We start from the raw sequence: 16,050 nt of genomic DNA, 5'->3' as shown, positions 1-16,050 counted from the left end.
TCCTCCCACAGTTCAGAGACATACTGGTTAGTAGGTTAATTGGTCATTGTAATTTGTCCCGTGATTAGGCTGGGTTTAAATCGTGGTTTACAGGACAGTATGGTTCAAAGAGCCAGAAGGGCCTATTCTTTGCTGTATCTCAATGAATAAATAATAAACAGTTTCTGAATGCAGAACCATCTCAATCTAGATGGCTTCACCATAAAGTCAGGTCAGTTGAGTCTTTTAAAGGTAGAGGAGGAGGGGTATGCTTCATGATTAACTCATCATAGTGCATAGACACGACAGTTCTGTCTCAATCCTGCTCATTTGACCTGGAACGTTTCGCAGTCAAGTGTCATGTATTTTATCGATCGAGCGAGTTTTCTGCCATCCTCCTCGTAGCAGCGTACATTTCAGCTCAGGCCAACATCAGGTAGGCACTGGAGGAGCTGAGCACTGTCATCAGCAGTCACAGAGTAGCACACCCTGATGCCTTTCCTATCATCGTGGGGATTTCAATCTGGCCAGTTTGAAGAAGTCTCTGAACAACTACCACCAACATATCACCTGTGGACCAAAGGAGCCAACACACTTGACTACTGTTGTACCACCTCTGGTGGGGGAACATGCCGCGTCCTTTTCAGGGCGGTTAGTCCACCTTTGGTCCCCAACTGGCACTCAGCTCTCACCTGTGGCTCCCCGTAGCTGTTTGCATGCGACAGCAGCCACACCCCGGGCAACGGCTTCGACAAGCCGGCTAAACCAGGTGAGGGTAGCCAACGGTTCTCAAACCCTCGGTGTGATAGGGAGTTGTCTATCCCAGCATGTGAAGACAGACTCCGGCGGATTGAGCGGACGAGACCAATGGAAGGCCCAACGGTCAAGAAGGCGGTCTCTGCAAGCACCGTGGAAAGTGTAGAGCAGGACGAGACACAGAAGACGTCCTGGTCATCCACTGCACCTAGTCCCATCTCCAGCCGTTTAGACTCTGTCTTGCCACTGGATCCAGATGGGAATTGGGAAGAGAGAGTGAGGCTGACGCTGCACAACTCTCCCTCACTTAAATCCAAATCACGCGCTAGTCTCGACACCATCATAATGGTGTCAAGGTCCTCATCGATGTCAACGATGGACAAACAACCAACCAACTGTTATACCACCATCAAGCACACTTCTATGCCATCCCACAGCCACACTTTGCAAAGTCTGATCACCTGTCTGTACTTCTACTCTTGGAGTATAGGCAGAGTCTGAAGACCACAACTCTAGTGGCGAGGACCAAGGTGGTACGGTCAAGGGAAGCAGAGCAGCACTTACAGGACTGCTTTGAATCAGTGGACTGGACAATATTTTTGGATCCATCTTTGAATCTGAATGAATATGTCACAGTTTATCAAGACCTACATGGATGAGTGTGTGCCTTCAAGAGCATACCGGATATAACTAAACCAAAAGCCAACGATGAACCAGGAGATTTGTAGTCTGCTGAGGGGTAGATCTGTAGCATTCAAAATTGGTGATCCAGAACTATACAAGAAGTCCAGGTACAACCTATGGAAGGCTATCTTAAGAGTGCAAAAACAATTCCAATTGAAGTTAGAGTCAGTATCAGATACACATAAACTCTGGCAGGGTTTACCAAACATCATGAATGGCTGTGATGCTTCACTCCCATTTGAGCTCAATACTTCCTTTGAAAGAGAGAATAAAATTACCCTGTGTGAATCCATGCAGCATCTGGTGAGTATGTAATATCTATTTCAGAGGCCGACATCAGAACATATTCATGGTGTCAGGACCTAATGGTGTACCTGGTAGGGCATTTCAATATCTCACTGCTGCAGTCGGAGATTTCCATCGGCGACACTCGTACCAGTGCCCAAAAAGAGCAGGGTGAGCTGCCTCAATGACTATCACCCAGCTGCATTCACAACTACTGAGATGAAGTGCTTTGAGAGGTTGGTCATGACCAGAATGAACGCCTGCCTAAGCAAGGACCTGGAGCTGCTGCAGTTTGCCTATCACCACAACAGGTCTACAGTGGAAGCAATCTTATGGGCTCTCTGCTTGGTCTTGAATCACCCGAACAATAGCAACACCTCTGTAACTGGAACCTTGACTTCTTCATTAGAAGACCACAGTCAATATCGATTGGAAATAACATCTCCTCCTCACTGACAATCAACTCTGGTCTACCTCAAGAAAGACACAACTACCGTTGGTAGATCTCATATGGTGACAAGGATGAGTACATGTGTGAGGCAGATCAACTGGTTAAGTGGCGCCGCAACAACAACCTCGCACTCAACATCAGTAAGACCAAGGACTTCAGGAATGGGAAGTCGAGGAAACACACACCAGTCCTCATCGATGGATCAGCAGTGGAAAGGGTGAGCACTTTCAAATTCCTGAATGTCAACGTCTCTGAAGATCTATCCTGGGCCCAACATATTGATGCAATTACAAAGAAGGCACAACAGTGGCTATATTTCATTAGAGGTTTGAGCGGAATTGGTGTAACCTGAGTGTGCAAAAAAATTGGGATAAATACTTGATGAGGAAAACAATAGCAAGTCTATGAGGAGGAGGGAAGTAGACCAATGAATAGTTGTTTTAAACAGCATGCAGGAGATGATGAGCTGAAAATCTTCTGTGCTGTATGCTCTACAAACCTTGTAACTTACTGATAGGTATTCATCTTTCTTTGCTCAACAATCTTTGCATGCAAACAAAAGGAATAACTTGTGTTAAAAATGTGCAATATAATCCACATCACATTAAGATGTCTTTCTTTTCACAGAATTAAAAAAAATACTTCAGTACCTCGTTGCTTATTTTCTGCAGACTCTGTGACAGCAGACTGTGAGGCCAGAGAATTTTCAGATATGGGAGTTACAGCTTGCACACCTTCTCCAGGCCCTTCCTGATGTGTGACTGCAAAGCTGTTCGTCCCCGAACCAGGCATCGCAGTGACTGATTTGGGAAGTGATGAATTTGAAGAAAAGATATCTTCCTGGTAAAGGAAAAGTACAAATTGTAAATGGAGAAAGGAGCAGCCATTACTTTGTAAAATAAACAGCATCAGAGAAGATAGCTTTCAAAGACTATAATTGCATTTGTGAAATATACAATACGAACGTTCTGTAGTGATCTCCTTATATTAGTGGAGCATGATGCTCCCCCTAGTGAATGTGACGGGCAACATATCATGCAGCAGAGCATTGCAGTGTACAGATATATTGTATGTGCTCAGAGCTCACACCAAACATCTCAGGCTGTCACAGCTTCCAAATTGCCTTCATTCCTTCCAGCAGAATTCAGAAGAGGTCCATGTCCACATGAACAACTGTGTCCATAGTAACTAAACACCTAGGTCTCTCCTCATCCTCTGCAACAGTATTTAACCTGGTTAACCAGGCTATCTCTTCCACTAGTGCTCCTGCTCCTTGTGATAACCCTTGCATGGCTTCACTCCAAGCTACCAAACATAACCAAAATTCTTCCAACAATTTCACCTCTTCCTTGCCTCCCATGGGATAGTTTTTGGTGGGGCTGAGGGTGCCGTTCTCTTTTTATCCAGATGTAATATTTTGGCAATGATATTTTCAGGTCTTATGTAGCTCACTTGTAGTATCCAAACCTTATTCTATATGCCTTTCTTGACTGCTTCTGCACAGCTGGACGACAACATCCCAGTATATGCTTCACAACTTCCTTCAGCACAAAAGCCAGCTAATGAAAGCTGGTACCTCTTTAGCTCAAAGCAACTTCCAACCCATCCTAAATGCTAAATACAATCTTCAATAATCATCAACATTGGTGCTTCTGTTTTTGTAAAATTGTCTTTTTTCTGCACACTTAGCATTTTAATGACACCACTATTAATTACTGTCTCCTAACGCACTTCTTCAGAACCTCGAACATGATTGGTGCTTGATTGCTTTCATCTTGCCTCAGTACAAACTTCCCCTCACTGAATGATGCCATCTCTCTTTTCCCAGTGAATCCAATACAAAATCCTTGCCCCATCTCCTGTAAGTGATCACTCCCAAACATACTATATATTCCTTCCTGGCTTCTAGTTGCATGGTACACACATAAGCAACATTTTCTATGTGATCTCGTTAAAAAGCCAGCCCTCACCGAACCGTATTCCACCCCCATTGTGTGAAAGGGGAAAAGTGGGACAAAATGAGCCAAAAAGCAAAGGCTGCCTGATACTTTGGTCTAGTTTGATTATATCAATCAGAATAAAAATCTTTAAATGTTTAAAATATTTACCAGACAATATTTCCTATTCTTAAAATTACATGTAGTAAATCTTTCACTTTTCAAAGTGAATTTATTATCAAATATGTACATGTTATCATATGCTACCTTCAGATTTGTTCTGCAATATTAATAGAAACATAGACATTTTCTGAAATTCAAGCCATGCTTAGGGTTAGGTCCCTATTGAACTGAATATGGCAATGTATAATGGCCTGTACTCGTACATTAAAGTGGCAACTATAATTAATTCCAAGAGAAACCAATATATTTTGTCTTCTACCCTAACTCTTCCAATCAGATGTTATCCCAGTTGTACGCCTCTGTCATAAACACAAGGGATTCTGCAGATGCTGGAAACCTTAGCAACACACACAAAATGGTGCAGAATATCAGCTGTTTATTCCTCTTCATAGATGTTGCCTGAGTTCCTCCAGCATCTTGTCTGTCTCTATTTGCTTTGACTAGGTGGTACTGTAGGGTAACATAATTGGGAGAAATGTACATAATTCACAACCACCAACATTGAACTGCGGTTCTGCTTTAAGAAGCTAGTCTGAGAGAATCACATTGTTATGTAACGTTTTTTAGCGTGCTTTTGTTTCAGGTCTTGGAGTTCAATAAAATGTGTTATGGGTGTAATGAAGCGTAAAATACCTCACTTCATTTTATTTGCGAAAATCTACATGGGTGACTCCAATGCTCTTGGCTGATTCTAGAGTTATTGAACATATTGGCCGATGCAGTCGCTTTGAAACTGCTGGAGTTTTGGGAGCAAAATGCCGTCAGTTGGTTTGTACAAGTTGAGGCCCAGTTCACTCTGCGAGGAATCACCGCCGACAACGCCAAATTCTACTGCATGGTAGCGTCGCTCAGCAGTTCCACGGCATCGAGTCTGCCTCAACATGACAAATACAGGTCACAGAAAACTCACCTCTGGCGTGCTTTTGGACTATTGAAGTCAGAGCGCGCCAAACAGTGCTCTCCTTGCCAGGCCTCAGCGACGCTAGGCCTTCACAGCTAATGGACAACATGCTCTGCCTCCTGGGAAATCATCATCCTTGCTTTATTTTGAAAGAACTCTTCATGCAACAAGTGCCTGATAAGTTCGCTAATGCAAACATGAAGGACTGTACAGAGCCTGCTCCGGCCGCCAGAGTCACCTACTCTGCATTATGGACATCCTTCCAGGGCATCACTTCCTGTGTCACACAGGTGCTCAAGTGAGGGTGCTGCCAGCATCGCCTGTTGATGAGAAGGCAAAGAGGGATGAAACTTCACTGGAGGCAGCCAATGGCAGCAAGATCCAGACTTATGGGACACAATGGGTGACACTCTACTTCAATGGGCGACGTTACACATGGGACTTTGTCACACAAGACCTCTGCTTGGTGCCGATTTTCTGTCTGCCCAAGGACTTTTGATTGATCTTGAGAACTGTCGACTTGTGGATGTCAAGGGCTTTGGGTCATTACCCTGCTCCCCTAGTAAGTTCCCTACAATGATTCTGTCCAGCACATGCACCACGGCATGTGAGTTTACTCGACTGCTGGGCAAATTCCTAGACCTCACCAAGCCCACATTCTCCATTACAGTCACAAACATGAGCTTGAGCACCATATTCCCACAAATGGCACACCAGTCCATGCCCTTGCACATAGACTGGACCCAGAAAAGCTGACAACTGCAATGGCTCAGTTTGCTAACATGGAAAGACTTGACATTGTACGCCAGTCAAATAGTCCCTGGTTCCCAAGTCCATGGTGGTTGCCATCCATGTGGCCGCCACTCCCAATCATTACCCGGTCCCACACATCCAAGATTTTTTGAAATGTTTAGCCGGAAAGGTAATTTTTTTCCAAAGTCAATCTAGTTAGGAGCTTCCATCAAGTACCTGTGTGCACAGAGGACATTCCCAAAACAGCTGTGAGCACCCCGTTTGGCCTTTTTGAGTTTCTGTGCATGCTGCTGGACTGACAAATGCAGCACAGACTTTCCAACAGCTGATGGACTCTTTACTAAAAGACTTAGATTTTCTTTTGGTTTACTTGGATGATATACTGTACTTGTCACCAGTGCATCCAAGTCTGAACATGTATCCCATTTCCGCAGTTTTCAGCTTAAGCCAACACGGGCTGATTATTAACCCTGCTTTCTCCACCATTGCAAATCTACCGAAGGTGCAAAACTCCTCCAACTGAAAGTAGCCACTATTATGGATTTCCCACCGCCCCTCACGACAAAAAACTACAGTTTTTAGGTACGGTAAATTTCTATCACCACTTCATTCCACAGGCTGCTGAACTTCTCCAACTGAAAGTAGCCACTATTATGGATTTGCCACCGCCCCTCACTACAAAAAACTACAGTTTTTAGGTACGGTAAATTTCTATCACCACTTCATTCCACAGGCTGCTGAACTTCTGCTCCCCCTGAATAGTGAGTTTAAAGGCAGTAGTCCTAATCAAGTGCTTGGCTGGTCAGTGAATATGACCAGAACAAATGATGATACCGAACAAACTCTTTCCAATGTGACCTTACGGGTGCACACTCCCCAACTACTACTGACGCCTCAGACTATGCTGTGTATGAACAGTTGGTTGGAGGCGTGTGGCGGTCAATCGCCTTCTTCAGCCGTCAGCTCTGTCTGCCTGAAAGGAAGTACAGCTGGTTAGACTGTGAGCTTCTCGGTCTCTATCCGCCATTTTCATTTTCTTCTAGAGGGTCACAGTTTCACAGCGTTCATTGACCACAAACCCCTCGTGCACTCGATGGCCAAAATATCAGACCCTCTGGCTTACATATCTGAGTTCACAACCGATATACAACATATCAAGGGGAAAAATAATGCCATGGCCGATTGCCTGTCATGGCCAGCCGCTGAGGCTGTACACATAGTAGTTGACTATCTCGGCATGGCAGCTGACTAAATTACTGACCCAGAGGTCCAGGCTTACCGAACGGCAGACACGGGCATGCAGCTAGCTGACATTAAGTTTGGGGCAGCTGGGGTTTCTCTCTCGTGCGATGTCTCACCATCATGCCCGCAGACTAGAGGTGGACTGTTTTTGACTCCTTACGTGGCCTCTTGCATCCGGGCTGGAAGGCCTCACAGAAACTGGTTGCACTGGTCCCTGAGCAGCAGTTTGACCATGTCAATGTAGACCTTGTTGGTCGTCTCCCCCCGAACCCCCCAACCGCCTGCGGTTTCACTTACTTTCTTACCCCGGTGGCCAGAGTTCATTCCACTAACATCAACGACGGCTGCAAACGTGGCTCGGGCATTCATCAGCACCTGTGTGGCTCGGTTTGGCACCCCATCTGATATTTCCTCTGACTGTAGTCCCCAATTCATTTTATACCTCTGGGCTGCGATGGCCCAGAATGTCAGTGTTGGGCTACATCACACCATGGCGTATCACCCACTGTCCAACGGTGTATGCGAGCGGTCTCACCACTCCTTAAAGGCTGCTCTGAGGGCTTCCCTAGCCAAAGAGTGTTGGCATGATCATCTCCCATGGGTCCTACTGGGGCTGCAGTCGTCCATGACAGAGTTCGTATACGGGCAGCCATTACGAGTGCCAGGTGACTTCATTGCTGATGGTACGATTGCCTGCTCAGCCTCTCAAAAGTGTTCCACCCTCCTCAGTAAATTCAATTCCTTTCCTCCTATTCCTGCCTCCCATCATGACGTACAGCAATCTTGAGTTTCTGTTGACCTACGTTCTGCCTTGTTTGTTTTTAGCTGCCATGATGCACTCCAACATCTCTTTGGGCCACGTTCTGCATTTTGAAATGGGGAAAAAAGACCTTTATCACGGATAAGAAGGGTAAACTTGAACATATTTTGGTAGATCACCTTAAGGCAGCCCACCAAGATTTAGAGTATTCCCCTGCCGTGCACCTGACGTCACGACACGACCATGAGCATGTCAACGCACCCCTAGATGAGCCAGAGGCACCTGCTGTTCCTCCACTCATGGAACACAGGACCCAAGCCAGGCAGCTCATCTGTGCTCCAGAAGGTTCACAATGTTGTTTTACTGAATTCTGAGAGGGTCTGTGTTGGGTAATATAATTGAGTTGGGGTTTCGCTTTCAGAGGTTGGTCTGACAGTATGACATTGTTACATAAAGTTTATTTACGCGCTTTTGTTTCAAGGTTTTGGAGTTCAATAAAATGTGTTCCAGGCTTCAATAAGCGTAAAACGCCTCACTTTGTTTTATTCACGAAAACCTTGCAGCCAGATCAGAAGATTGTGGCTTTATATGTCAATCAGGAACTTAAGTTCTAAAGTCTAGGCTAACATTTGGGTGTAGTATTGAGGAGGTTCTGCAAGTGTCCTGGTCCAATTTTGTGTTGTTTTGTAATAACAAAATAATGTTGAAATAATGTGCCATCTGTCTCTACAATACAATATCAACTACAGTTTGAAAGTATTTCTTTGGCTTTAGCGGAAGGTTACAAAGGACATGAAATATAAACAATAAATTTGCAGGTGATGGACTACACCATATCACAACCAGAACATGCTGGGGAAAAAACCTTTTTTAGTTTTTATTGCAACACACACAAAATGCTGGAGAAACTCAGCAGGTCAGGCAGCATCTGTGGAAATGAAAAAACAGTCAATGTTTCATGCCGAGGGTAGAGGAAGGAGATAGCTAGAAAGTGAAAGATGAAGCCAGGTGGGTAGGAAAGGTAAAGGGCTGGAGAGGAAGGAATCTGATAGGAGAAGAGAGTAGACCATAGAAGAAAGGGAAGGAGGTGGAGACCCAAGGGGAGATGAGAGGCAGGTGAAAAGTGGTAAGAGGCCAGAGTGGGGAATGGAAGAGGGGAGGGGGAGGGAAAAATTTTTTACCAGAAGGAGAAGTTGACATTCATACCATCAGGTTGGAGGCTGTCCAGACAGAATATAAGTTGTTCCCCCACCCTGAGGTTGGCCTCATCATGGCACAAAAGGAGGCCATGGACCAACATGTCGGAATGGGAATGGGATTCGGAATTAAAATGTTTGGCCACTGGGAAGTTCCACTTTTGGCGGACAGAGAGGAGCTGCTCGACAAAGCGGTTCCCCAATTTACGACACATCACACCAACGTAGAGGAGGCCGCATCGGGACCATCAGATACAAGAGACAACCCCAGCAGGTTTGTAGGTGAGGTGTTGTTTCACTTGGAAGGGCTGTTTGCGCCCTGAATGGAGGTGAGGGAGGATCTGAGTGGGCAGGTGAATCAGTTTCATTGCTGCTCTGTGGAAGCAATTAGAAAGTTGGTTGGGCGACACCAAACACAATGCAATGCTCAGCGAAGCAGAGACCTGAATTTGTAATCCTAATTTCGCAGCTTCAGTGCTTCTATCATAAAACTGTGATAACAATTAAATAATCCACCTGTAGGTGTATTGTGAGGCACACATATCTGACAACACTTGGAGAATTCCCTTTTTGGTGAGAGTAGATGGATGTTTCGATCAGTATCTTATCCTCCAAGTCTGAACTACCTACTCAACCGGATGCGTTCAGTTTTCCCAATTATGTAACCACAACTGAGTGCCACTACTGAATTTTTGTTGTGATGCAGTTTAATATCTGGATTTGTGGCAAACCGAGCCACTTCATTAAATGGTATTGTTTTTACATTTTTAATTTACTACCACTTTCTAGAGTGGATTATTGTTGATAGGAAAGGTAGTAATAAGTATACTGTACATAAAAGAGAATACTGGCAAGTTCAGGAAACATCAATGAAGAGCAAAACAGAATTAACATTTCAGGCCACAGTGGCCATCTCGCCTGTCCATGGTCAGTCCTGAGGCAGGGTTTTGACCTGAAACATCAATTGCTCTCCTACTGTAGATGCTGCTCAACCCTTTGAGTTCTGCCAGCAGATGGTTTGTTGCTTAACACTTCAGACTGATGACCTTTCATCAGAACTGGGGGGAATGAAGTTGCAGAAAGGCAGGAGGAGTGTAGAGAACAAAGGGAATGTCCAGGACTGGGTAGAAACAAGGGAATCTAAATGAATCGAGTAATGATGGAACTACCAACAGAGGGAGGTAACAAAGGCTGGTTAATTGTGCAAAATCTCCCTGAACGAGATGAATAAAAGCCAAAAAAAAAGAGCAAGAGAGAAAAATAAGGAAAAAGAATTGAACTCACTCTGAAATAATAAAATGCAAAATCCTGCCAATATTGGGAATCTAAAATAAAAATCTGAAAATCAGACATGCAGCAACTGTGAAAATTAAAACACAGAACAAATGCTAGCAGTTTATGACCTTTCATCAGAACTCGGCAGGCTGTTGTCAAATTCACTGTTAAGCCCGGAGGGTAGTAAAGTGACTTGACAGAAGATGGAGTAATGTACTGAGCTTCAATGAAACATCGCAAAGGAGCCAAAGACAGAGAGATCTGGGTGAGATTGGGTTGCAGCATTAAAATGATAGGCAACTGGAAGCTCAAAGTCACCTCTGCAGACAGAACAGATGGCCATCCAGATCCATGTTTGGCTCCTGCAATGGAGATACCACCATGGCTACCAAATGTAGCACTCCAGACTTGAAGAAGAACAAGGGAGTTGCTGTTGGTAGATAAACAACCAACGTCATTGTCTCTCAGTTAGCAATACTGTATCTTTCGATTTCTTTTGGTCTCCACTCTATCACAAGTATTGCCTTTGTTCTCTCACTTCCCCCTCCTCTCCAACTTTGGATGTCTAATTTTTCTAGCTTTGATGAAAAGTCAGGATCTAAAGCACTAACTGTTCCTCTTTCCATAGCCTGCAGATAATTTTCAACTTTCTGTTTATGAAATCAGTCCCCAGCAAACGAAATATTATTTTGCTTTTCCTTTCTACTTTGCTGGCGAGGTTCCCTAACGCACACCAGAGCACATGGGAGAAAAGTCAGTTCTGTCCCAGTGCCACCCCAAACTTTTTTTTTCCTCTGATCATATGCTTACAAAACCCTGGAACTTTTGCATTAGACCTGGAAGCTGGTTATCACTGGGTATTTCTGCAATAATTAGTACACAACATTGAAAGCCATAGGGGATGGGGAGAAACGTTGAGAATAAAATTAAAACAATGGCGAGATTCAACAACCTACCTCTTGGATGCCATTTTTAGTTTCATTTGAATTGCGCTGAAGATCTCCTTTACGCACCAGCTCCAGTGGGAGAAATGTCGCAGTATCTCTTGCCTCTTCCTTTGTCTCATCAACCCACTCTTCTTGCTGAGATCCATTCTTTGGAACAATCATGTCTAGAGGAACCCTGCTATGAACTCCAGCTGACTTAACCTCCTCATTTTTATCACTGAGCTTACCAGCGGTCACCGGAGACACATTGAGATCATATTTGGAGTCCCACACAAACCAGCCTTGTGACCTATGTATCGGTTCCTGATCCTTGCTGGAATCCTGTAAATTCCCATCAGTAATGGGCATTTCCTTGTAATTTCCTGTGGACTCTGCTGCTATAGCATCATCAAGGCTCAGGTGTTCCGCATAGAGATCTTCCAGATTACTGTCCCTCTCCACTGAAGTTGATTCTTCCTGCATCCCCGTGGAATATCCTCTGCTTTTGTAAGAGGCTGCCTGCATGCTCGACCTGCGCACAAAGGTTAAGTAAGACTCCATGGTGCTGGTCTTCTTTGGTTCACACTCCTCCATATTCTGACAGCTCATAATGTAACAATGACCCTCAAACAACCACGCCAAGTCACAGTCAGGGAAGTCACAGCAGGCTGATATGCATTCAGACATCGAAACCGCCGGCGGAACCCTTAGGATTTTGGTCGTCTTCAGGTTGGGAGAAACTATAGCATCCGAATAGCGAAGTGTTTCGCTGCAATAATCTGAAAGAGTCCCTGTGGAAATATTATAAGCCACAGCTGAAGTGACATTGAATATTGTTAAAGACTACACGTGTACAACAGCAAAAAGGAGCGTGCTTGATACCTTGGTTCTGGAATTACACCAGCAGGATATATCACAGGGATGCATGGTTGGTACTTACTCAAACTTTTCAATCATGCATAAAAAGCACAGACTTAGATTTGCATCCTATATTCCCAACCCAAACCATCTAGGATCTATGAAGCACCTTTGGGTTAAGGAAATGTACAGCAGGTAGAGCATGGACCCACGAGATAGATACCAGTTAGCTGAGGAATAAATATTGGCCAGGCCACACTGCTTTCAATAGAGCCAGGAAATTATTTGCAAAGACCCAATAAAATACCCAATTCCTCTGAACATTTCATCCAACACTACTATGAAGAGGGCCGTGAATCTTCCAAAATCTCCAACTCACAGGGCTTTGGACACTCAGTCCTTGAGTATACCTAGAGCTAAGATACAAGGAATAGGCAAGGAACATTGGCTAGAAGTAGTTAACTCATTATTATAAAATTACTTCTGACTTCTGGTTCAAATTCAGGTTTATCACATGAAACATACAGTGAAATGTGTTGTTTGCATTAACTAGCAACATACCCAGGAATACGCTGGGGGGCACACTTGAGAAGCCACGTAACTTAACCCTGTTTTGATTTCCTTGTGACCTTTCATATGTAGAGCAATTCTCCAGGAATACATTCTTTCCTAGTCTCTGCACCAAACCTTGTGCCCAACATCCTCAGAAGTACCAAGCCACTGGAGCATTACATCCACCCAACCCTCAAAAATCCTGGAGTGTGTTGCACACACATGCACCGGATGTTAAATGTTAATTTCTTGGTCTATTTTGAAACATGCTTAAAACTCATTACTTGTCTCGTCACTTTAAGAGGAGTCAAATTTTGCTCAAGTTCATCCAGGAGAAATAGGCTGCCATCTTATCCAACTCCATGTAACATTTGCCCCTTCTCTCAATCCTTTCTTTCTACTAAATATGTTTATATAAAATTGGAGATTACAACTACTCTATCTCCAGTGATGAATTTCCAGCTCATTCTCTTTTGATAAACACCATAATTTAATAATGCAAACACGAGGAAATCTGCAGATGCTGGAATTTCAAGCAACCCACATAGAATTTGCTGGTGAACGCAGCAGGCCAGGCAGCATCCTCAGGAAGAGGAACAGTCGACGTTTTGGGCCGAGACGTTTTGGGCCGAGACCCTTCGTCAGGACACTCTGACGAGATGCTGCCTGGTCTGCTGCGTTCACCAGCAACTTTTATATAATTTAGTAATGTTCTTTTCTATTCTACTACATTAATGCTTTACATTTCACATTATTGTAATTCTTTAATAGTTGATTGCAGTTTTAATTCTTCCCTAAATCTTGGGCATTTCCACCAAAAGTACTTTCATAATTGCAATATATCCCAAAGGTGTTTTACGGACAACTATATCGAGCTGGGTAACAAAGCATAAACCATGAAAGCCTATTCACGCTCCATAGAATCCCACAGAGGGCAATGTTATAAATAGCTAGATCATGTGTTTGTTCCATTAGCTGAATGCAAGATATTGGCCAGAGAACTGGCCAATAAGAAATTGCACAATAGGGGCTTTAAGTGCAAGTTTAATTATCCAGCCACTCAAATCAAATAAATTGGCATTAACTGGACCAGACTTTAAAGGTAAATTAAACTCCGTTTGTCATGGTCGCTGTACTTCAAAAGCCCTCCCCAGATGGCAAAGTAGAGATCTGATTTCCACATTACAGCCTTCAAAGGCACAGAGAGAATTTCACACTTAGCGAGAACAAGACATTGTGCTTGCCTCAGCTACTATAGATTTCCAATCCCGTTTCGAGCAAAGGATAGGCGTACAAAACAGAGTTCAGACAGGTTCACTCCCCAGAAAAACAGTGAAGGGATTACTGTTGAAAAGAAAACCAGAGCTTTTTATTAAACTTGATTATAAAAACAATTCTCAACAAACGTTATCAAACTGCCTTTACTTGAAGTGTTTTTTGGCTGATAAGGCTGAAACGATTTACTGGTGCACCTGAACACAGCTTTTCAACCCTGAGATAGACCCTCAAATTACTAATGTTTCAAATCATACATTGTGGTTTATGAATATTTCATAAAAATAAATTTAGTGCACAACAGAGATGAGTAAAATGGGAAAAAAATTGAGCATAACTTGGTAAAAAGTAAAATGCTTATTTGTAGCTGGATAATAGGGCTGAGAATTACAATGCAATAATCCGTTGTCAGGAAGTGCCTTTTGCTATTACAGGTTGTACAAGTCGGTATCTCATTACTTGTTTTAATAAAAGGGTGGTTACCTTTCTGCTATTATTTGCAAAACAAATTGAGAACATGGCTGTGTTACATCACTTGCAGATAAAAACCTGTGTAGAGCCAATAATGTCTCATTAAGTCAGTACAGGTTACCCGTGAAAAAGGCTTATCAATGAATTATTGAACTAGGTGCTTAGTAGTGTATAGCTTTGTTCGTAGACCAGCAAATGAGAGGCCTGCACAAAATAAGCCACAAATTTGAATTTAGTTTTTTTAAAGTAGAGAAAATATCAGCTAAGTGGCATAAAAACAAAAAAGGTGTAAGAATATTTTAAGTCTAATTTGCTGATGTACATTCAGAATAGAAACTTGCCACCAAGACATATTTTGTTTTATTTAGAGATACAGCGCGGAATTGGCCCTTCCAGCTCAATGAGACACATCAACCAACAACCCACCTGTTTAACCCCAGCCCAGTCAGAGGACAATTTACAATGACCAACTAACCTACTAACCAGTACACCTTTGGGCTGTGGGAGGAAACAGGAGCACACGGAGGAAACCCACACTTTCAAAGGAAGGACATACAAACTTCTTACGGAGGACACCGGAATTGAACTTCGAATGTGAAAGCCCCAAGCTGTAATGGCATCTCGCTAACCACTACACGACAGTAGTACCTGGGCAATCCATGGCTTTTTAAAATACCAATTCCTTTAAGTTACTCTCTGCAGTCACCTGGTGGATATATCACAATCATCTGAAGGGAAACTGGAGTAAGATGACACTCCCTCAAATAAGGCCTACAATTTAAGATAAATGAGCAATAAAAAGTTTTCCCATTTCTAGACTTTGTCCATTTACTATATTTCATTTTAATGTAAAGGATTTTCAAACCTTGGCTATTTAAATTAACAGCTACACAGATGGCCATTCAAACACTACTGTCACGTGGCAGTTTCTTCTCTCTATGTAATGCATCATGTTGAGAACAAAGTAAGTATTTTACCTTCTGTGTTGGAGTTTGTGTATCTGAAAATAAAGACCAAAAGTTGTCTACACTTTATATTTGCTATTCCTATCACTCATATGGCAAGCAGTGTGAAGGACGACTATTAAAGGGAGCTCAGGACCAATTGATCAATGGAAACAAAATTCCAACCCGGTTTCTCACTATGGCACACTACGTAAGACCATAAGACATAGGAGCAGAATTAGGCCATTCAGCCCATCGAGTCAGCTCTGCCATTCCATTCATGGCTGATCCCAGATCCCACACAAACCCATACATCTGCCTTCTCGCCATATCCTTTGATGCCCTGACCAATCAGGAAACAGTCAACTTCCACCTTAAATATACACACTCAATGGCTGTAAAACGATTATGTGAGTAGGATCCAAAATTCAGAATATCATGCATAATTTCCAAAGCTCAGCCACATGCAAAAATCAGGACAATGCCCTTCTTTCACAGAGTGCCATTTTAATTATAGTAACACCAGCTCCACCATGTCTTCTTTCAATTAATCTGTGCATTGTCTAATACCAGGAGGACAGCCTCAACTCTCACTCTGGGGTTTATGATCATGACCTTATCA

The 16,050-nt window shown here is 43.3% G+C and overlaps 1 protein-coding gene across 4 annotated transcripts in view; it reads right to left on the bottom strand.

The window, feature by feature from the left end:
* The window catches only part of LOC140212579 (dyslexia-associated protein KIAA0319-like), a 76,181-nt gene that overhangs the window by 44,149 nt on the left and 15,982 nt on the right, over positions 1-16,050 (bottom strand). For all 4 annotated transcript variants that reach the window (XM_072283548.1, XM_072283552.1, XM_072283551.1 and 1 more), the window contains exons 3-4: positions 11,359-12,119; positions 2,806-2,995 (exon numbers count right to left, since the gene is read on the bottom strand). In XM_072283548.1, the coding sequence (XP_072139649.1) occupies positions 2,806-2,995; positions 11,359-12,119 (951 nt within the window). The remainder of the gene's footprint in view (positions 1-2,805; positions 2,996-11,358; positions 12,120-16,050) is intronic.

This window comes from Mobula birostris, chromosome 19, assembly GCF_030028105.1.
Source record: "Mobula birostris isolate sMobBir1 chromosome 19, sMobBir1.hap1, whole genome shotgun sequence".
Lineage (NCBI taxonomy): Eukaryota > Metazoa > Chordata > Chondrichthyes > Myliobatiformes > Myliobatidae > Mobula > Mobula birostris.
Note: the sequence above shows the minus strand (reverse complement) of the source record. Positions and strands in the feature narration are given on the sequence as shown.